General features: G+C 42.1%; 1 protein-coding gene and 1 pseudogene across 3 annotated transcripts in view; one reads left to right on the top strand and one right to left on the bottom strand.

Annotated features, from left to right (window-relative positions):
* The window catches only part of DOCK9 (dedicator of cytokinesis 9), a 324,890-nt gene extending 303,098 nt beyond the window's left edge, over positions 1-21,792 (bottom strand). The window contains exons 1-2 of one of the 2 annotated variants that reach the window (XM_082434573.1): positions 21,776-21,792; positions 21,457-21,530 (exon numbers count right to left, since the gene is read on the bottom strand). Coding sequence is in view for 1 of the 2 variants with exons in the window: in XM_082434572.1 (XP_082290698.1) it covers positions 18,271-18,321 (51 nt within the window). In the remaining variant the exon portion in view is untranslated. Of the gene's footprint in view, positions 1-18,270; positions 18,337-21,456; positions 21,531-21,775 lie in introns of those variants that run through there. The other variant, XM_082434572.1, reaches the window with a different exon arrangement.
* On the top strand, positions 18,461-21,782 carry LOC309647400 (protein enabled homolog; annotated as a pseudogene). Its single transcript has 2 exons — positions 18,461-21,357; positions 21,394-21,782. The product of its transcript is annotated as a protein enabled homolog (transcript).
* Positions 21,793-23,405: the final 1,613 nt, after the last annotated feature.

Here is a 23,405-nt window from a genome sequence, read left to right as displayed (position 1 = left end):
CTGTCTTTTCTCCATTGTATATCCTTGCCTCCTTTGGCATAGATTAGTTGACCATAGGTGCGTGGGTTTATCTCTGGGCTTTCTATCTTGTTACTGAGAACATATTTTTAATTTCTCAGAAATCCATAAACATGCAATTAAAATGAAATAGAAAATGTTTAGCTCAAAAGACACAAGCACTTTTAACCAAACTTTTCAATTCCCTTCTACTATTTGTAGATTAATTTAGTTGTCTCCTGTCTGCAGTTGAGTGGTACTATTTAAAGCAGAGTAAACAGTAAAACGCTTGTTTCAGTTATAAAAAGAGCAATGTTTCAAATCCTAATTAGGATATAAGAGTATCACTTATACAAATTTGCAAAGTGACCACAAACAGACTTGCCAATGTGTGTGCACCATTGTTATTCATCCTTAAAGGTGCTGCTTTGGCTAAAACAATGACAGTTGCTTTGTTGTGTTTTTTCCCCTTTTGGTTTGGATTGAATGAGATGGCAGCTTTATATGTTGTTACTGTGCTTTGTCACCAAACATGTAGAGCATTTCAGTCTAAAAGTTCTTTTTCCTTTAAGTTTCAGATAACATAAAATGAATTAAAGCCCTTTTTGGTCAATATGGCAGGTTCACAGGGTAGCAAAATATGTTTCTTTCAATGAGAGGTAACCTGGACAAATGCTGGGTACATTTAAAATTCTGTAAGAGGATGGGCATCGCAATGCAGTGGCAGGCTTGTAAAGGCAGACCAGAGGAAAAGGGGAAAGATATTGCTGTTTGAGATGGTGCCTTGGATTGTGAGCCTGAGATAGGAAGTAGAAGGTCAGGAATGAGGAGCTTGGCAGTAAAGCACTACAGACCCAACATGTGTCAATGGCAGAGGCTCTTTCCCTGGAAATATAAGGAATAAAACAATCTAGCAGAGGGGACTTCCCTGGTGGTCCAGTGGGTAAGACTCTGTGCTCCCAACGCAGGGGGCCCGGATTGATCCCTGGTCGGGAAACATGCCCACAGCCGCAACTAAAAGATCCCGCATGCTGCCACGAAGATCCTGTGTGCTGCAACTAAGACCCAGCGCAGCCTAAATAAATAGATAAATATTAAAAAAAAAAAAAAAGAACAGTCTAGCTGAAACCATGGGAGGGGACATTAGTCATAACATTTTTATCGTAACCTTCCTAATGTCTCACAAAGCACAAATACCTACCTAAAGGGGAGCCTTTATTGTTTGCCATGGACCAGGCACTATGTTGACAAAAGCTTTCTAGGGACTGATCAAGGAATTCCAAAGGGACCAAGAAAAAGTTCAAGGGAGGTAGCTTTCAGTCCGACCCAGAGGAAAGCATCCTAACAAGTGAAGTGCTTCTCTTCAAGCTGCCTTACCCTGGAGAGTCACCCTCACCTGCCCCAGCACCCAGCAGCTCCCCTGAACGACTTCGTACAGGCTCAGCCCTGCCACTTCCCATAACCCAAACAACCTACAGCCCAGCTGGATACTAGTTGCTCCTTCCCACAAGGGAGTGGACTTAGGCCTGGCTTGGCATCCCTTGCACTGGCCTGAGTAACTGGTGTTAAACAGAACCAGGCCTAGTGAAAGCACTGCGGTCCAGCCTTGCACCTTCCCTGCCCCTGGTTACTCATCCTGCTGGCCCTTCTGCCTGGCTCCCTGACACACGTGTTTTCTACTAGCTCTCCCCCGGGACGGAAGAGAGAAGCTGGCAGCCCTGCCCAGCTTACCTGCTTCCTTCTAACCTCTTTGCCCAAGGTTTGCCCTGTGTCGGGTTTTTCTCCCCTGGGGAAGCGTCTCCATCAGCGGCGAGAAGGCTGGCGTTTCCACGTCATTCCTGACCAGCTCGTCATTTGGATCCCTGACAACTACTCATGGCCTGAGGTCGTCTGGGCCGTCGCTCTTCTCACTGCTCATCTGCACCCTGATTTGCCTCAGGTTTTGCACAATGTCCCCTCAGACTTTTCACCTCCATTACTCCAGTGTTTCTCCTGTTCACCTGTACCCCGCCCACCTTGGACACCACTGGGTTCAACAAGTGAACGTCCCGCTCCCTCCTTCGAGTCACAAGTGGGAAGGGGGGGGTCTTAATTCTGTCCATCTTCCCCACATGTAGCAGGTGTTATCGGTGCCCCTCACCCCAAACCCCTTGGCATTTGCTTCCAGAGTCAAAGGCTACTTACAGCTGACCTTGAAAATCTCCACTTCAAGGTTTTCTCTTGCCTTGGGAACACACTGTGCCTGAGCACGGGGAAGTCAGAAATGCTGACAGTTAATTCCCCTGAAAGTGCCCTGAACCAATGGAGAATTGGTGGTTGAATACCCATCCCCTTGCTCCTCAGTTGGGTTAATTCTGAGTTTCAATTCATAGTTTTCAGAGTTCGCTATCGGGATTGAGCTCTCTGCCCACAGTGGTAATTTGCTTGATAATGACCCTTCATCGTCTTCCTTCCCTTCCCTTCCCTGTCTCACATCCACCAGTGTTTCCTGGGACCCTCTCTCACATAAACTACTTGCACTTGAGTCTTTATCTGGGGGTCTGCCAATGTGCAAGGCCTGACACAATATCTAGCACACAGTAGGTGTTCAATAAATACATACCTAAGTTAATTAATGCTGGGCAGGCCATCTCTCGATTTTGTAGATGGGATTTTTGCATTGGGAGAGAGGCTACACCATAGGACCACAAAGGATTCTTCCAGGAACAGCAACCTTCCTGTGTAGAAATAGCTTTCCAACTAGGAAACTTGCAAGAGGAGCTGTGAGATGAAAACATGTGAAAAGAAAGAGGCTTTTCTCCCCTTTGTGCCAGTGCACTCTCAGATGCGAAGGGGAGGGAACTAGGATCACAGGTTAGGTATGAAATCGTTCAATTTCTGGAGCCAGCACGGTGCCTTTTATGGACACTGCATTCCAGGGTGCTGTGCAGGGAGTGATTTTCCATCACGGTCTATATAATTCACAGCTTCCAGTCACTACAAGAGGAGCCAAAAATAACATAAGATATTCAAACCCTAGAGTATTGTATTATAAATACATAAGTTCAAAATCATATATGAAATAAAGTTTTAATTACCATATGGCCAGAATTTTCATAACACTCCTTTATGGCTGGTTGGCACTGCATTAGTATTTGTGTGTTAACAAGTGAGGAAATGAGTCACAAAAACTGTAAAAAGACGTGCTGAAGATTCTATGGCTGCCATATGAGGACAGCTGGAAGAGAATGTTCCCAACCGCTCTCCTCATACACTCAGGCCAACACGGGGTTTTCATCACAGTTTCAGACTTTCAAATCTTCCTGATATATTTTTATAAGAGAACAAAATCTTGAGGTTAATGAGCTATAGAAGAGCCTTTTGTGAAGGGGAGTTTGATGAAATTATATATTTTGGAGGTAAAATGAGAATGTGAAAATCAGATTTTTTTTTTCCATAATAACTAAGAGTTTAACATGGTTGAACAAAATCAGGTTTTTTTTTTTTTTTTTCAGAACAGCTAGGAGTTTAATGCAATTGAGCGTATGCAAAATGAGGTCCCCACCTCCAAGGAGCTGCCCTGCTGGGAAGTCTCTGAATTCCACATCCTTTCTATCAGAAGAGGAGCTTGGGGATGGAGTAGACAGGACAGGACAGCCCAGGAGCGGTCTGCACCTGGAGTCTACACATGCTCATGGAGCAAACAAAGATGCGTGGAGGGAGGGGACCCAACTGCAGGCAGCACATCACCTGCTGAGAGGCCTAAGACTGACAGTGAACCAGGCAGCGCTTAGCACTTAGGAAATCCAGAAAAACAGCCCTCCGTATTTCCCGGTTCCACATCTACAAATTCAACCAACCCGGGATTCGCCAAACTTGGATGGGGGGCAGGGGGAATTCCAGAAAGTTCCAAAAAGCAAAACTCGAATTTGCCACTTGGTACCAACTATTTACATAGTATTTACATTGTAATTACAACTATTTACATAGCACTTACATTGTATTAGGTATTAGAAGTAATCTAGTGATGATTTAAAGCATGGGAAGGATATGTGTAGGTTATATGCAAATACTATGCCATTTTAGACAAGGGACTTGAGCATCCGTGGATTTTGTTATCTGTGGGGCTCCCTGGAACCAATCCCCCAAGGGGACTAAGTACAATACATGGGTGTTGGGCAGACACTGAGGCATGGCAGCCTTGCATTTGGGAACATAATGATCCAAACGGACAAGCAGTAACGTCTGGAAGCCACAGGACTGGCTACAGGGACAGTCATTTGTCAGGCTACAAAAGCAGGCTTACAAGGCAAGAGACACTGGAACTGAGTGCTAAGTGGGGACAGAGTGTTCAGCCACTAGAGTGAGAACCAAGGTTTAAGAAAACCCAGCCACATGGAAGACTTGAGCAGGACTCACTTGAGGAAGGCAGGCAGCCTCTACAAACATGGAAATGAATTCTTCCCCAAAGCCTCCAAAAGGAACGAAGTTATGCTGACATCTTAATTTTAGGACTTCTGACATCCAGAACTGTGAGATAATGAACTTATGTCATTTTAAGCCACTAAGTTGCAGTAATTTGTTACAGCAGTAATAGGAAACCAATACAAATACCTGATGAAGACACAGTAGCCACAGAGAAACTATCAGAATAGTCATGATAGTTAGGTTTTAGGGAAATAAAATTGTTGGAGGAGACAGACAAAAAGTTGAATTAAAATATAAAAAGAGCACATAAGAAGATTCAATCACACACAAACTTTCTGGAACTAAAAACACTTTAAACTAAAATATTAAGAGAAAATTGTCACTGTTAAGATCCAGCTTGGTGGTATGGAAGACAAATAGAACAAAAAGCTTAAAAGACAATGAATATACAAAGAAATGGAAACTACAAGAGGGAAAAAAAACTCGAGAGATATAACTAGGGGAAATAACATAAATAAGAGGATTCCAGAAAGATAAAGAGATATAGGTTTGCTTTAAAATAGAATCAAATCTTCTGCGGTAACATGTTCATGGGGAGCGCAAGCTCCCGGAAGCAGCAGGGAGGGAAATGGGAAGGGGGAGAATAATTATAAAGGGGGGCATACTGAGCTGCCTAGAGCTTCATAAGCAGCACAGCTGAAAGCTTGGCCCTGTGTGATGTGTTCAGACAGGTGGGATAAACCACTGCATCTCAGAAAGTCTTCCGGAAAGAGTAAAATTGACTCTCCAGCTCCCACTGGTGTCCTGTCTGCCACCAGCCAAAGGTCGGTGACTCCAATGACACAGATGTTAGATGGTTAGTTACTGTCCCACAGGTCCCTGAGGCTCTGCTTTTTTTTTTTTTCCGGTCTCTTTTCTCCCTTTGTTGCTATCTGATCCTTGAATGCATATTTCATGGCTGATGCCCAGGGTGTCTGTTATCAAACCATCATTTGATTATATAACTGTCCTTACTTGTGCTTTGGCATTTTAAAAGAATGGGGCCTTAGAGAAATGAGTCACAAATAGTCAAAAGCACCAATGTCTTAGTAAATAAACCACTAGATTGAAAGTTGAAGCTGAGCACTAGGAGACCGGCAATAAAATATCCATCATTAAACAAAAATTTTTTTTAATTAATTAATTAATTTGTTTGTTTGTTTGGCTGTGTTGGGTCTTCGTTGCTGTGCGCAAGCTTTCTCTAGTTGCGGTGAGCGGGGGCCACTCTTCATTGCAGTGTGCAGGCTTCTCATTGTCACGGCTTCTCTTGTTGCAGAACACGGGCTCTAGGCATGTGAGCTTCAGTAGTTGTGGCACGTGGGCTCAGTAGTTGTGGCTCACGGGCTCTAGAGCGCAGGCTCAGTAGTTGTGGCGCACAGGCTTAGTTGCTCCGCGGCATGTGGGATCTTCCCAGACCAGGGCTTGAACCCGTGTCCCCTGCATTGGCAGGCGGATTCTTAACCACTGTGCCACCAGGGAAGCCCCATCATTAAAAATTACATTGTTACTGCTTTAACAGAAACTCATCAAAATATCTACAAGAGGAGTAGGAAGCAAACTGGAAAGTAACAGATTGATGTATCAAATAACAGTGTGGAAAAATCAATTTTTACTGCTGTTTTATTTTCTAGAACATTTTCAGAGAAAGAGAAACAAGTTCGATTAAACTGTCAAATAAAAAAAAATCCCCAAGAAACTGTGTCTGTACTTTTTGCCAGTGCTCAGTGCTTGATTACATAAAGTTCAATAATAACGTTAGGATCTCCTGGCTCTTGAGCCAGAGGACTCAGAGTCTATATATATGTATATACATTGGCTAGAGGAGAACAGATCTGCTGCCATGAACCCCTTACTTCTTCTAATGCCCTCTCAGAAGACAGGTTTAGTGCTGGAAAACTCAGAATGAAAGTACCTGAATGAAAGCCCAGAACAAGTCAAACTTTGGCAGCCAAGATGCAGGGCAGTTTTTCCAGCCAGTATGAGAGGATGGGTGGGAGAGGGGAGAAATGAAGAGATGCTGTGAAGTTTAATAAGAGGAAAGAGCTATTAAACATATTTACTTTATTTTTTTAAATTGCTCTTTGGCCCTTTGGTCTCACAGCCAAAGCAGGGAAGGAATGAGGAAAGAGAAAAATCAGCACTGAAGAATATAGAATTTAGTCCAGTAGATTTTAACCAGCATAGAAACTCACTGGAAAGGTTCTATGGGGGGAAGACATAACGGGCCAGGTGAGAAGGGACAAATTTTGTTTGTTTTCCAGAAAACTGTCAACTCCAATTCTCATCAAGGATTCAGGGCCAGCATATAATTTCTGAACCTTAGAGTGTGCTGGGCACTGAGGGCTCCTGAGCAGCGAGCATGAAGGGGCTGTGATGAGCTGGTCAGTTCTGCGGAAGGAGCAGTAAGTGGCAGCAACTGGACCAACCCAGGGAGTAGGAGGTGATTCCAGGTCATTTCAACCAGACCTCTAGGTGGAAAATCAAGAGAAATAAGATGATGTGTTGAGGATACAGAATGTGTGCAAAATAGTGTGTGTATGTGTAAGTGAGAGTTTGTGCGAATGTAGAAAACAGGATGGGGCATGGTTCACTGGAGATCATGGAAGTATAAGTTATTCAGGAGTATCAGTTTAAGATTTTAAAAAATGAGAGTGGAGGGACTTCCCTGGTGGCACAGTGGTTAAGAGTCCGCCTGCCAATGCAGGGGACACAGGTTCGAGCCCTGGTCCGAGAAGATCCCACATGCTGCGGAGCAACTAAGCCTGTTTACCACAACTACTGAGCCCGCGTGCCACAACTACTGAAGCCCGTGCGCCTAGAACCCGTGCTTCACAACAAGAGAAGCCACTGCAATGAGAAGCCCACACACCGCAACGAAGAGTGGCCCCTGCTCGCCACAACTAGAGAAAGCCCTCACGCAGCAACGATGACTCAATGCAGCCAAAAATCAATACATAAATAAATTTTAAAAATTAAAAAAAAGAGAGAGAGAGTGAAGAAGGGGACAGCCAGCGGGAAATAAGCTCCGAAACAAGGTAGAAAGCAGAGTCTATCCCCCTGGCTAAGATACGGGGATAATTCCCTTCAGGATGCCTCAACACTGGGGACCACATTTTCTTTCTTTTTTTTTTTTTTTAAGTATTAGGTCATTTAGCTTATCTTTATATTTTTATTTTTATACGTCTTTATTGGAGTATACTTGCTTTACAATGGTGTGTTAGTTTCTGCTTTATAACAAAATGAGTCAGCTATACATATACATATATCCCCATATCTCCTCCCTCTTGCGTCTCCCACCCTCCCTATCCCACCCCTCTAGGTGGTCACAAAGCCCTGAGCTGACGTCCCTATGCTATGCAGCTGCTTCCCACTAGCTATCTATTTTACATTTGGTAGTATATGTTAGTCCATGCCACTCTCTCACTTCGGGGGACCACATTTTCTAAGCTCCTATTGGAGACACATGCTCTGATAAGAATATTTGAAAATGAGTTCATCCCAGAAAATTCTACAGTTGCTGTATTAGCAGGGATTTTAACCTCTGCGCTATTGACACTTGGGGCAGAATAATTCTTTGTTGTGAGAAGAGCTGTCCTGTGCAGTGTAGGATGTTTAGCCCTTACCCACTAGATGCCAGTAGCACCACCCTCCTAGGTATGGGGGTCAAAATTGCTCTGGTGGAGAATAACTGCTGTTCTGCAGCAGACAGTAGCCCCACTTCAGTCCTAATCCTCCTTAAACTCTGCGGCATTTAACATGATTGTCTGACCACACCCTCCTTTGGTAAACTCTCCTTTCTCTTGGCTTCAGTGAGGGTTTATTCCCTTGATTCTCCTCCTCTTCACTGCCAACTCTTTCTCAATCATCCGGAGGGTAGGTAGAGTCCTAGAATCTCCCCCATTTTTTCTTGACGATTTAATCTGATATCCCCCCTATTCCTTCAAAGTACCAAACTCCCAAGACCATGGGCAAAATTCAAAGGATATGGCTCCAAAGCATGAACTTTGGCTGGGTAACCGGAGCAGTGAAATCAGCTAAGTACTCATGCTGCAAATCAACTTCTTTGTCCCTGAACTCGCCTCTGAACTTCATACCCACACTTCTGAATTCTTACTCAGTATTTCCCCCTGGATGTAGCTCTGGTGACTTGAGATGAAAATGTCCAGGGATGACTTCTCTCTCTGCTCTAGAATGTGTTCCCTATGTTTGCTGATGGGATCTTCAGCTTTAGTGTCCCTGAAACATCTTTGTCTTCTCCCCCTAAAGGCACTCGGTCCTGGATTTGATCTCTGCGGTAAGTCCATTTGTTTGTACTCCTGCAGTGTCTCTGTATCCGTGCCTTCCTCTCCACACCGTGCTGGGTGGATCCTCTTCGTCCCTCAACTAGATGCCTTTCTCTCCACCGTTTTCTCTCTCTCCATTTTTTACCATCTATCTACATGTTTTCTCAGAGCTTACATTTTTAAAAGAGGAAAACATGCATGAAGTTGATGCTGAAACTAGCATTAATTCTAACAAGAATTAATATTCTTGGATATATGAACTGATTGAAGATATTCACACCCATCTCAGTAAGATAGCATTTTCAATACATTTTTCAAATGTTTTAATGAAAAATTTCAAGCATACAGAAAAGTTGAAGGAATTTTGCAGTATACGTCATATACCCACTGCCTAGACTCTAGAATTATTTTTACTAAGCTTGCCATATCACATATCTATTTGTCCTCCATTCTATCCATCTATCAATCCAGATAAGTTCCAAAGTAACTTGCAGGCACCAGTATATTTTACCCCCAATACTTCAGCATGTTAGAATTCAATATTTGTTGACAGTTATTTTTTTTGTAAGATCAACATGTAATGAAATGCTCAAACCTTAAGTGGACCATTCTGTGGGTTTCAACAATACATACACCTGTGTAACAAAACCCCCTCAAGACAGAGTCTTGCCATCACCCAGAAAGTTTCCTGATGCCATTTCCTAGTCAATCCCTGCCCCAACTCCACCCCGGAGGCAACCACTGTTCTGATGTTCTTCCACCATAGGTTAGTTTTGCCTGTTTTAGAACTTCATATGAATGGAAATCATACAATATGTGCTCTTTTGTGTCTGGATTCTTTTAGATAAAAATAATATTTTCAAGATTCATTCCTGTTGTTTCATGTATAAATAGTTTGTTCCTTTCTATCGCTAAGTAGGATTCCACTGTGTGAATATACCACAGTTCATTTATCCATTCTCCTATTGATGGACATCTACGTGTTTCCAGTTTTTGGCAACATTTTCAATAAAACTGTACTTTTCTTTATCATTTATTAAAGTTTGTAATATATTTTTGTTGTTTTAATCAACTGTGGACTAAGAATAATGATAATATCAACTCAATACAAAAGAAATTTTTATCACCTTCAATTTCATAGTCACAGAAAGTTATATTAAATATACACACTTTTCTCTGGCAAAGTACTATGAAAGGGTGAGCAATAAAAGACATTAAAGCATAAAAATGTAGGGAATTCCCTGGTGGTCCAGTGGTTAGGACTCCATGCTTCCACTGCCAGGGGCCTGGGTTCGATCCCTGGTCGGGGAACTAAGATCCTGCAAGCCGGGTGGTGTGGCCAAAGGAAAAAAGTTATATTAGGATAAACTTCTAGGGAGGAAATGGAAAACAAGTAGGAGTTTGCAGGAAAATGAGAAACAATGTGAACTATCCAACCGTTAAAGATGATCTGTGTTTCTTAAATGGATGATGTAAATAATAAATTGCCATGGCATTTAGATTCCACTGGATACATTTGAAAGAGCAATATTTATAATATTCCAGAAATGTCAAATTTATGATGAAAACTATTAGATGTCAAAGTAAAATTATGCAAAGGGGTTTATAATTTTCCCAAAGTATTTTCCAGAGCTCATTCAAAATACCAACATGAAAAACAGAAGTCTTCCTTGATGCTTGCTGCTTATTATCCTAAATTGGAGCCTGGGTTCTAACTGATCACTCTCTAGCTGTAACTGTCATCTTTGAATCCCAACAGGCCTTGAGAATACTGCCAATTAGGCAATTTTCATGGATCCGTTTTGGCCTTATTTTATATCTCAGAAAACTGAAACTGAGGTAAGCCTTTGGGCCAAATGCAACCCAGATGTTCAACCAATGTGGTTTCATTCATATGCCCCTCCTTTTTGGTCTGTGGTCAAGCTCTGACCCCAAAGCAGAAGTGAATTCACAGCTTTTCACTGGGAAGATTTGGGGTCTTCCACCATCTTCTTTATCTTTTTCCACTCATGTGGCTGGAATACTCCAAAGGAAATCATAGGTGTCTTTGCATTGGTTATTTCATTTTTCCTCTGAAAAGGCCTCTTTTGGCTGAGTATGAATAGCCACAGATCCTGTTACAGAAACAGTGATTACAGAATTTAATGGGTTCCTCGTGTATTATATTTAGTTGTGTCTATAGATATAATATGAAAAGAGCTCATTAATTTGTGAAAAATATAGTAAAAGTGGTGGGAACGGCATAAATAAAACCACTGACTGATAACATTTAAATATAAATAACCTGGAGCCTTTACAGAAACCTAAGGGTCATGGGTAGACTCAACCATTCTTTTTTTCCCAGAAGATGTTCACTTTTTTTTTTGGCTGTGCCATGTGGCATGCAGGATCTTAGTTCCTTGACCAGTGATCAAACCTGTGCCCCCAGCAGTGGTTAAGAATCCGCCTGCCAATGCAGGGGACACGGGTTCGATCCCTGGTCCGGGAAGATCCCACATGCCGCAGAGCAACTAAGCCCGCGAGCCACAACTACTGAGCCTGCACTCTAGAGCCTGTGAGCCACAACTACTGAGCCCACGTACCTAGAGCCTGTGCTCGGCGACAAGAGAAACCACCACAATGAGAAGCCCGTGCACCACAACAAAGAGTAGCCCCCGCTTGACACAACCAGAGAACAGCCCGTGTGCAGCGACAAAGATCCAACGCAGCCAAAAATATAATTAATTAATTAATTAATTAAAACAAAAAACCAAAAAAAAACCTGTGCCCCCTGCATTGCGAGTGTAGAGTCTTAACCAATGGACCACGAAGGAAATGTTCACTTTTAATGTGTCAGGACTTCAGAGTGCTAAGGACGGAATGTGCCCCCTCCCCCAATTCATATGTTGAAATTTAAATCTCCATTGTGATAGTATTATGAGGTAGGACCTTTGGGAGGTGTTTAGGTCATGAGGGTGGAGCCCTCATGAATGAGATTAGTGCCCTTATAAAAGAGACCCCAGAGAGCAACCTCAGCCTTTCTGCCATGTGAGGACACAGTGAGAAGATAGCCATCTATAAGCCACTAAGTGGGTTCTTACGAGACTCTGGATCTACTGATGTTTTGATCATGGACTCCCCAGCCTCCACAACTGTGAAAAATAATTTGTTGTGGAGTCTTTCAAGATGGCAGAGTAGAAGGACCTTGAGCTTACCTCCTCTCATAAGCACACCAAAATCACAACTAACTGCTGAACAGCCATCCGTTAAAAAAGACTGGAACCTACCAAAAAAGATCTTCTACATCTAAAGGCATAAAGAAGAAACCACAACAAGATGGTAGGAGGGGCACACTCAAGATATAATCATAACCCTTACCACCACCCAACACTTGGTGTTATGGGGCACAGACCATCCATGGCTGGAGGGAGCCCCTGAAGGGACTGAAGCAGCAACCATGGCTGGAACTCTGTTTAACTTTCCCCTCTCATTGTGTCTGCTGTCATAATCATTTCTACAGACCCCAACTGAGATGTCATAAACAAAAACAATCAGGACTTTAGAAAAGTATCAATGCCTGCAGCAGCCGTGTGGCTGACAGGGTCTTCGTGCTCCGGCAGGGTGTCAGGCCTGAGCCTCTGAGGTGGAAGAGGCTAGTTCAGGACATTGGACCATCAGAGACCTCCAGGCCCCACGTAATATTAATCGGCGAGAGCTCTCCCAGAGATCTCCAACTCAACACTAAGAACCAGCTCCACTCAATGACCAGCAAGCTCCAGTGCTGGACACCCCATGCCAAACAACTAGCAAGACAGGAACACAACCCCACCCATTAGCAGAGAGGCTGCCTAAAATCATAATAAGGTCACAGACACCCCAAAACACACCACCAGACGTGGTCCTGCCCACCAGAAAGACAAGATCCAGCCTCATCCACCAGAACATAGGCACCAGTGTCCTCCACCAGGAAGCCTACACAACCCGCTGAACCAACCTCACCCACTGGGGGCAGACACCAAAAACAATGGGAACTACGAACCTGCAGCCTGCGAAAAGGAGACCCAAAAAACAGTAAGTCAAGCAAAATGAGAAGACAGAGAAATATGCAGCAGATGAAGGAGCAAAGTAAAAACCCACCAGACCAAACAAATGAAGAGGAAATAGGCAGTCTACCTGAGAAGGAATTCAGAGTAATGATAGTAAAGATGATCCAAAATCTTGGAAATAGAATGGAGAAAATACAAGAAACATTTAACAAGGACCTAGAAGAACTAAAGAGCAAACAAACAATGATGAACAACACAATAAATGAAATTTAAAATTCTCTAGAAAGAATCAATAGCAGAATAACTGAGACAGAACAGTTAAGTGACCTGGAAGATAAAATAGTGGAAATAACTACTGCAGAGCAGAATAAAGAAAAAAGAATGAAAAGAATTGAGGAGAGTCTCAGAGACTTCTGGGACAACATTAAACACACCAACATTCAAATTACAGGGGTCCCAGAAGAAGAAGGGAAAAAGAAAGGGACTGAGAAAATATTTGAAGAGATTATAGTTGAAAACTTCCCTAATATGGGAAAGGAAATAGTCAGTCAAGTCCAGGAAGCACAGAGATTCCCAAACAGGATGAATCCAAGGAGAAACACACCAAGACATATATTCATCAAACTATCAAAAGTTAAATACAAAGAAAAAATATTAAAAGCAGCAGGAGAAAAGCAACAAATAACATACAAGGGAATCCCCATAAAGTTAACAGCTGATTTTCAGCAGAAACTCTGCAAGCCAGAAGGGAGTGGCAGGACATATTTAAAGTGCTGAAAGGGAAAAACCTACAACCAAGATTACTCCACCCAGCTAGGATCTCATTCAGATTCGACAGGGAAATTAAAACCTTTACAGACAAGCAAAAGCTAAGAGAATGCAGCACCTCCAAACCAGCTTTGCAGCAAATGCTAAAGGAACTTCTCTAGGCAGGAAACACAAAAGAAGGAAAAGACCTACAATAACAAACCCAAAACAATTAAGAAAATGGTAATAGGAACATACATATCGATAATTACCTTAAATGTAAATGAATTAAATGCTCCAACCAAAAGACATAGACTGGCTGAATGGATACAAAAACAAGACTTGTATATATGCTGTCTACAAGAGACCCACTTCAGACCTAGGGACACATACAGACTGAAAGTGAGGGGATGGAAAAAGATATTCCATGCAAATGAAAATCAAAAGAAAGCTGGGGTAGCAATTCTCATATCAGACAAAATAGACTTTAAAATAAAGACTATACAAGAGACAAAGAAGGACACTACATAATGATCAAGGGATCAATCCAAGAAGAAGATATAACAATTGTAAATATTTATGCACCCAACATAGGAGCACCTCAATACATAAGGCAAATGCTAACAGCCATAAAAGGGAAAACTGATAGTAACAGAGTAATAGTAGGGGACTTTAACACCCCATTTTCACCAACAGACAGATCATCCAAACAGAAAATAAATAAGGAAACACAAGGTTTAAATGACCACATAATACCAAATGGACTTAATTGACATTTATAGGACATTCCATCCAAAAACAACAGAATACACTTTCTTCTCAAGTGCTCATGGAACATTCTCCAGGATAGATCATATCTTGGGTCACAAATCAAGCCTTGGTAAATTTAAGAAAACTGAAATTGTATCAAGTATCTTTTCCGACCACAGCACTGTGAGACTAGATATAAATTACAGGGAGAAAACTGTAAAAGAATACAAACACATGGAGGTTAAACTATACACTACTAAATAACCAAGAGATCACTGGAGAAATCAAAGAGGAAATCAAAAAATACCTAGAAACAAATGACAATGAAAACACAATGACCCAAAACCTATGGGATGCAACAAAAGCAGTTGTAAGAGGGAAGTTTATAGCAATACAATCCTACCTCAAGAAACAAGAAACATCTCAAATAAACAACCTAACCTTACACCTAAAGCAATTAGAGAAAGAAGAACAAAAAAAAAAACCCCAAAGTTAGCAGGAGGAAAGAAATCATAAAGATCAGAGCAGAAATAAATGAAATACAAACAAAGAAAACAATAGCAAAGATCAATAAAACTAAAAGCTGGTTCTTTGAGAAGATAAACAAAATTGATAAACCATTAGCCAGACTCATCAAGAAAAAAAGGGAAAAGACTCAAATCAACAGAATTAGAAATGAAAAAGGAGAAGTAACAACTGACACTTCAGAAATACAAAGGATCATGAGAGATTACAACAAGCAACTGTATGCCAATAAAATGAACAATCTGGAAAAAGTGGACAAATTCTTAGAAAAGTACAACCTTCAGAGACTGAACCAGGAAGAAATAGAAAATATGAACAGACCAATCACAAGCACTGAAATTGAAACCGTGATTAAAAATCTTCCAACAAACAAAAGCCCAGGACCAAATGGCTTCACAGGCAAATACTATCAAACATTTAGAGAAGAGCTAACACCTATCCTTCTCAAACTCTTCCAAAATATAGCAGAGGGAGGAACACTTCCAAACTCATTCTACGAGGCCATCATCACCCTGATACCAAAAGCAGACAATGATGTCACAAAAAAATAAAACTACAGGCCAATATCACTGATGAACCTAGATGTAAGAATCCTCAACAAAATATTGGCAAACAGAATCCAACAGCACAGTAAAAGGATCATACACCATGATCAAGTGGGGTTTATCCCAGGAATGCAAGGATTCTTCAATATATGCAAATCAATCAATGTGATAAACCATATTAACAAATTGAAGGATAAAAACCATATGATCATCTCAATAGACGCAGAAAAATCTTCGACAAAATTCAACACCCATTTATGATAAAAACTCTCCAGAAAGTAGGCATAGAGGGAAGCTACCTCAACATAATAAAGGCCATATATGACAAACCCACAGCCAACATCGTTCTCAATGGTGAAAAACTGAAACCATTTCCACTGAGATCAGGAACAAGACAAGGTTGCCCACTCTCACCACTATTATTCAACATAGTTTTGGAAGTTTTAGCCACAGCAATCAGAGAAGAAAAAGAAATAAAAGGAATCCAAATCGGAAAGAAGAAGTAAAACTGTCACTGTTTGCAGATGACATGATACTATTCATACAGAATCCTAAAGATGCTACCAGAAAACTACTAGAGCTAATCAATGAATTTGGTAAAGCAGCAGGATATAAAATTAATGCACAGAAATCTCTTGCATTCCTATATACTAATGATGAAAAATCTGAAAGAGAAATTAAGGAAACACTCCCATTTACCATTGCAACAAAAAGAATAAAATACCTAGGAATAAACGTACCTAAGGAGACAAAAGACCTGTATGCAGAAAACTATAAGACACTGATGAAAGAAATTAAAGATGACACAAACAGATGGAGAGATATACCATGTTCTTGGATGGGAAGAATCAACATTGTGAAAATGCCTATACTACCCAAAGCAATCTACAGATTCAATGCAATCGCTATCAAACTACCAAAGGCATTTTTCACAGAACTAGAACAAAAAATTTCACCATCTGTATGGAAACACAAAAGACCCCGAATAGCTAAAGCAATCTTGAGAAAGAAAAATGGAGCTGGAGGAATCAGGCTCCCTGACTTCAGACGATACTACAAAGCTACAGTAATCAAGATACTATGGTACTGGCACAAAAACAGAAATACAGATCAATGGAGCAAGATAGAAAGCCCAGAGATAAACCCACGCACATATGGTCACCTTATCTTTGATAAAGGAGGCAAGAATATACAATGGCGAAAAGACAGCCTCTTCAATAAGTGGTGCTGGGAAAACTAGACAGCTACATGTAAAAGAATGAAACTAGAACACTCCCTAACACCATACACAAAAATAAACTCAAAATGGATTAAAGACTTAAATGTAAGGCCAGACACTATAAAACTCTTAGAGGAAAACATAGGCAGAACGCTCTATGACATAAATCACAGCAAGATCCTTTTTGACCCACCTCCTAGAGAAATGGAAATAAAAACAAAAATAAACAAATGGGACCTAATGAAATTTAAAAGATTTTGCACAGCAAAGGAAACCATAAACAAGACGAAAAGACAACCCTCAGAATGGGAGAAAATATTTGCAAATGAAGCAACTGACAAAGGATTAATCTCCAAAATATACAAGCAGCTCATGCAGCTCAATATCAAAAAGACAAATAATCCAATCCAAAAATGGGCAGAAGACCTAAATAGACATTTCTCTAAAGAAGATATACAGATTGCCAACAAACACATGAAAGGATGCTCAACATCACTAATCATTAGAGAAATGCAAATCAAAACTACAATGAGGTATCACCTCACACTGGTCAGAATGGCCATTACCAAAAAATCTACAAACAATAAATGCTGGAGAGGGTGTGGAGAAAAGGGAACCCTCTTGCACTGTTGGTGGGAATGTAAATTGATACAGCCACTATGGGGAACACTATGGAGGTTCCTTAAAAAACTAAAAATAGAACTACCATATGACCCAACAATGCCACTACTGGGCACATACCCTGAGAAAATCATAATTCAAAAAGAGTCATGTACCACAATGTTCACTGCAGCCCTATTTACAATAGCCAGGACATGGAGGCAACCTATGTGTCCAACAACAGATGAATGAATAAAGAAGATGTGGCACATATATACAATGGAATATTACTCAGCCATAAAAAGAAACGAAATTGAGTTATTTGTAGTGAGGTGGATGGACCTAGAGACTGTCATACAGAGTGAAGTAAGTCAGAGAGAGACAAACAAATACCGTATGCTAACCCATATATATGGAATCTAAAAAAAAAAAAAAAAAGGTTCTGAAGAACCTAGGGGCAGGACAGGAATAAAGACACAGACATAGAGAATGGACTTGAGGACACGGGGAGGGGGAAGGGTAAGCTGGGACAAAGTGAGAGTGGCATTGACATATCTACACTCCCAAATGTAAAATAGATAGCTAGTGGGAAGCAGCCGCATAGCACAGGGAGATCAGCTTGGTGCTTTGTGACCACCTAGAGGGGTGGGATAGGGAGGGTGGGAGAGAGATGAAAGAGGGAGGGGATATGGGGATGTATGTATATGTATAGCTGATTCACTTTGTTCTACAGCAGAAACTAACACAATATTGTAAAGCAATTATACTCCAATAAAGATGTTAAAAAGAATAAAAATAAGAACAAACTGAAACAAGTAAAAAAAAAAAAAATCCCCCACCACCCCCTCCCTCCCCCGGGTGACCCACATACTGGAGAATAATTATATGGCAGAGGCTCTCCCACAGGAGTGAGAGTTCTGAGGTCCATATCAGGCTTCCCAGCCCTGGGGTCTGGCATCGGGAAGAGGGGCCCCCGAGCATTTGGATTTAAAGTCCAGCGGGGCTTAATTGCAGGAGGTCCGCAGGACTGGGGGAAACAGAGACTTAGCTCTTAAAAGGATTACACAAAATCTCATGTGCACTGGAACCAAGGGCAAAAGCAGTAACTTCATAGAAGGCTGGGCCAGACCTACCTGCTGGTCTTGGAGGGTCTCCTGGAGAGGCAGGGGGTGGCTGTGGCTCATGCTGGGGTCATAAGAGCTGGTGGCAGATATACTGAGGAGCATTCATCTTCATGAACTATCCTTGAGGCAGACATCTTGCTTGGGTCATTAGCACCAAGACCCAGCCCCACCCAACAGCCTGTAGGCTTCAGGCCAAACCACTAACAGCCCCACCCATTAGCAGACAGGCTGCCTAAAGACTTCCTGATCCCACAGCCACCTCTAGACAGGACCCTAGGCACAGCCCTGCCCACCAGAGGGCCAGGACCCAGCTCCACCCACCAGTGGGCTGGCATCAGCCCTTCCCGCCAAGAAGCCTACATGAGCTTCTAGACCAGCCTTACCCACCAGGGGGTAGAAACCAGAAGGAAGAAAACTACGATCCAGCAGCCTGTTGTCTGCAAACAGGCCAGACACTACTCTGGGACCAGCTGACCCCTGACCCTTGGGTGATGAGAGAGGAGGGTACTGCTGGGATGCATAAGATGTCTGCTAGAGAGGGCTACATCTCCAAAGTTGAGAAACGTAATTAACCCACCACGCACATAAAAATACTATAGAAATTTAGACAAAATGAGGTGGCAGAGGAATATGTCTCAGATGAAGGAACAAGATAAAACCCCAGAAGAACTAAGTGATGTGGAGATAGGCAATCTACCAGAGAAAGAGTTTGGAGTAACAATTGTAAAGGTGATCCAAGAACTCGGGAGAAAAATGGATGCACAGATTGATAAGTTACAAGGATTTGTTAACAAAGAGTTAGAAAATATAAAGAACAACCAAACAGAGTTGAAAAATACAATCACTGAAGTGAAAAACACACTGGAAGGAATCAACAGTAGAGTAAATGAAGCAGAATGGATCAGTAAGCTGGAAGACAGAGTAGGGGAAATCACCACTGAGGAGCAGAAAAATGAAAAAAGAATGAAAAGAAATGAGGAGGACTTCCCTGGTGGCACAGTGGTTAAGAATCTGCCTGCCAATGCAGGGGACACGGGTTTGAGCCCTGGTCCTGGAAGATCCCACATGTCACAGAGCAACTAAGCCTGTGTGCCACAACTACTGAGCCTGCACTCTGGAGCCTGCGAGCCACAACTACTGAGCCCATGTGCCACAACTACTGAAGCCTGCACGCCTAGAGCCCATGCTCTGCAACAAAGAGAAGCCACCTCAATGAGAAGCCCGTACACTGCAATGAAGATTAGCTCCTGCTCTCCTCAACTAGAGAAAGCCTGCATGCAGCAACGAAGACCGAATGCAGCCATAACTAAATAAATAAACAAACAAATTAAAATTTATATTCAAAAAAAAAAAAAAGAAATGAGGACAGTTAAGAGACCTCTGGAACAACATTAAGCGCACTAACATTCACACTATAGGCGTCCCAGAAGGAGAAGAGAGAAAAGGCCTGAGAAAATATTTGAAGAGATAATAGCTGAAAACATTTTAACCTGGGAAAGGAAACAATCACCCAAGTCCAGGAAGCCCGGATAATTCCATACAGGATAAACCCACAGAAGAATACACCGTGACACATTGCAATCAAAATGACAGAAATTAAAGATAAAGAGAAAATATTAAAAGCAACAAGGGAAAAGCAACAAATAACATACAAGGGAACTCCCATAAGGTTATCAGCTGATTTATCAGCAGAAACTCTGCAGACCAAAAGGAAGTGGCATGATACATTTAAAATAATAATTGGACAGATTATCTGTCAGGCAAGAGCTGCTGTGATGGTTTATGATGATGCCAATAAAAAGTGAGTGCCAGCTGGTGGTTCAACTGGGTTCAGCAGAGTTCGTATATATCATCATACAGACAACAACACGTTCAGAGTGGTGAGCAGGAAGATTCAGGACCATCAGGTCGTGATAAACCGTGCCGTTCCTAAAGGGCTGAAGTACAATCAAGCTACACAGACCTTCCACCAATGGCAGGACTCTAGACAGGTATATGGTCTCAACTTTGGCAGCAAAGAAGATGCCAGTGTTCGCAAGTGCCGTGACGCACGCCTTAGAAGTGTTGATTTCACAGGAAACAGGGCCAACATTGCCTAGACAAAATTCACAGCTACCTGCCCAAGTTCAGAATGGCCCATCACAAGGAGAATTGGAAATTCAAAGAAGGCAACTACAAGAACAGCAACGACAAAAGGAGCTGGAGTGGGAAAGGCTGGAGAGAGAAAGGATGGAAAGGGAGAGACTGGCGAGGGAGAGGTTAGAAAGGGAAAGGCTGGAGAGGGAGCGACTGAAGCAGGAGCAGCTGGAGAGGCAGAGAGAAGAGCGGGAGGGGCTGGAGAGACTGGACCGGGAAAGGCCAGAAAGAGAGCCGCACGAGCAGCTAGAAAGGGAGCAGCTGGAATGCGAGCGAGAGCAAAGACTATCAGCTGCTGCTGCCCCTGCCTCTGAGGAGACGTCTCCGAACTCTGTGCTGGGTGGGAGACTCCCCCGCTTCTGAGCCAGGCTTGCAGGCCGCCTCTCAGCCGGCAGAGACTCCAGCCCAACAGGGCATTGTCTTGGGACCACCTGCACCTCCACCCCCTTCTCCACTCCCACCAGGTCCTGCCCAGGCATCAGCTGTACTCCCTCCTCCCCCAGGACCCCCTCCACTCCCTCCACTTCCGTCCTCGTCCTTGGGCCTCCACCTCCTCCACCACCACTTCCTAATCAAGTACCCCCTCCTCCCCACCACCTCCTGCTCCTCCCCTCCCTGCATCTGAATTCTTTCTGGGATCCACATCTGAAGACAACTGCCCTTTAACTGGACCTGCCGCTGCAACTGCTGGAGCAAAACTTCGGAAAGTGTCACGAATGGAAGATGCCTCTTTCCCAAGCGGAGGGAATAACACTGGTGTGAATTCGGCCTTATCTAAAACAGATACAGGTCATGGAAAGGGACCCCTTCCTTTAGGGGGTAGTGGTTTAATGGAAGAAATGAGTGCCCTGCTGGCCAGGAGGAGAAGAACTGCTGAAAAGGGATCAACAATAGAAACAGAACAAAAAGAGAACAAAAATGAAGATTCAGAGCCTGTAACTTCTAAGGCCTCTTCAACAAGTACCTGAACAATCTGAACAACCTGAACAAGTACCTGAACACCTGAACCGACAAGAACACCTTGGGAAAGAACAAATACAATGAATGGTAGCAAGTCACCTGTTATTTCCAGACCAAAATCTGCACCTTCTTCGCAGCCCAGGGGAACGGAGTCCAGGCGGAAGCAGGATATTCTAGATGAAATGAGAAAAGAATTAACTAAGCTAAAAGATGAGCTCGATGATGCAATCAGGCAGGAACTGAGCAAGTCAAATACTGCATAGAGAAACAAACTAAGGAGAGATAGGACTTTAATCCGGAGAAGGAAAAAAAAAAACCTACAAAGAACAACTGTTAACAACAACAAACCCCCTACATTTTGGGAGCTGTAAGAAGAAAATGGAGACAAACAGTCAGAAGGAGGGAAAAACCAACATACTTTGAAAGACTTCAGACATTACTACTCTGGCGATACGCTATTTCCCTCCCAGTTTGCTGCTTTTTTCTGACCTTTACAACAGGATGGAAGGGAGTCATACAGGAGTTCCGGTATCAGTCATGCAGAAAATACTAAACCTGTCAGGCAAGATTGCCATGCCTTGAAATATTTTCATGTCGAGAGAAAAATCGCACATTTTCCACAATCCACACTAAGATAAAGAGGAGAAAGGCTTGAGAAGTTTTTTTCAGAGAAGGCTGATGAAGAATTTAGCAAGTTATGCTATTGTATTGTAAATGTTTCTCTCAGGTTTGTCTTCCTATCATATTTGATATTCCATGAATAATTGAGGTCAGCCCTACGCAGGTTAAGATCATAAGATGTGGAACAACCGGAATTGTATGTGCTTTCACAGGGTGATATTTATAAGAAAGTGTCCTAAAAATGATTTGTCCAGAGTGAGGAATTTTAGAATGATAGGAAGTCTCTCGAGTTAGACTTCATGCAATTTTGTAGATTCAAACATAAAATTCGTCCAGAATCTAAAGATGTAGATGCCTTCCTAAATTGTTACAAATGCTTTACCAAATCTGTGACTCCTACATAACACAAACCAGTGGTCAAATGTAAAACAATATATTGTAGATTTACTGTAGGTTTTCAACCTTTTTTAGATTTATGTGTGTGGACATTTTTATAATGTAATTACAACCACCACAAAATTAGCTTTTTTATTTTTTATTTGTTTTATTTTATTTTATTTTTGGCCGTGCCACACAGCTTGCGGGTTCTTAGTTCCCCAACCAGGGATTGAACCCACGCCCTTGGCACTGAAAGTGCAGAGTCCTAACCACTGGACCGCCAGGGAAGTCCCAAAATTAGCTTTTTTAATTGCAGACAGTAATGCATGTCAAACTAATATGTAGTGGCCTTTTCAAGGCCTAGTCCCAGGGAAAAGATTTTGCAGAGTATAGGGGAGTGGGAGGAAGGGAAGGAATAATGTTTTACTTAAAGTTAATTTCTGCACTATCTTTTTTTCTCAATTATCTGCATGAATAATAATGAGGAATATTTTGTGGCTTTAATTGGTAAATATGTTAACAGAACCAAGTACTTCATCTTTTACATCATGTCTTCAGCTATTTATATTTTAACTTCGGTAAGTTCAATGGTCTGAAACATGATTCTGAGCTTCACGTGAATTATATCTTACTGTGGAACTCAAAACAGCCACATAGCACAGGGACGTCAGCTCCGTGCTTTGTGACCACCTAGCACGGTGGGATAGGGAGGGTGGGAGGGAGACGCAGGAGGGAGGAGAAATTGGGATGTATGTATATGTATAGCTGATTCACTTTGTTATACAGCAGAAACTAACACACCATTGTGAAGCAATTATACTCCAATAAATATCTATTTTAAAAAATGCTAGATCTTAAAAAAGAAACTGGTTTATGCACTAAAGTTTTGTGCCTTGATCTAATATTAACATGATGTCTGTGTAAAATGACAAAAAGAACCAATACTGAATCACATTACATTCCCTGTCATCCTGCATTATCCCAGATTGCTAAATGTGTTCTTTCCAAGAAGTTTGATTGAATTACTGTATACATTTACTGTCCTATGT

The sequence above is a fragment of the Balaenoptera physalus genome (genome assembly GCF_965194825.1).
Source record: "Balaenoptera physalus genome assembly, chromosome: 18".
NCBI lineage: Eukaryota > Metazoa > Chordata > Mammalia > Artiodactyla > Balaenopteridae > Balaenoptera > Balaenoptera physalus.
This window is presented reverse-complemented; position numbering and strand designations above follow the sequence as displayed.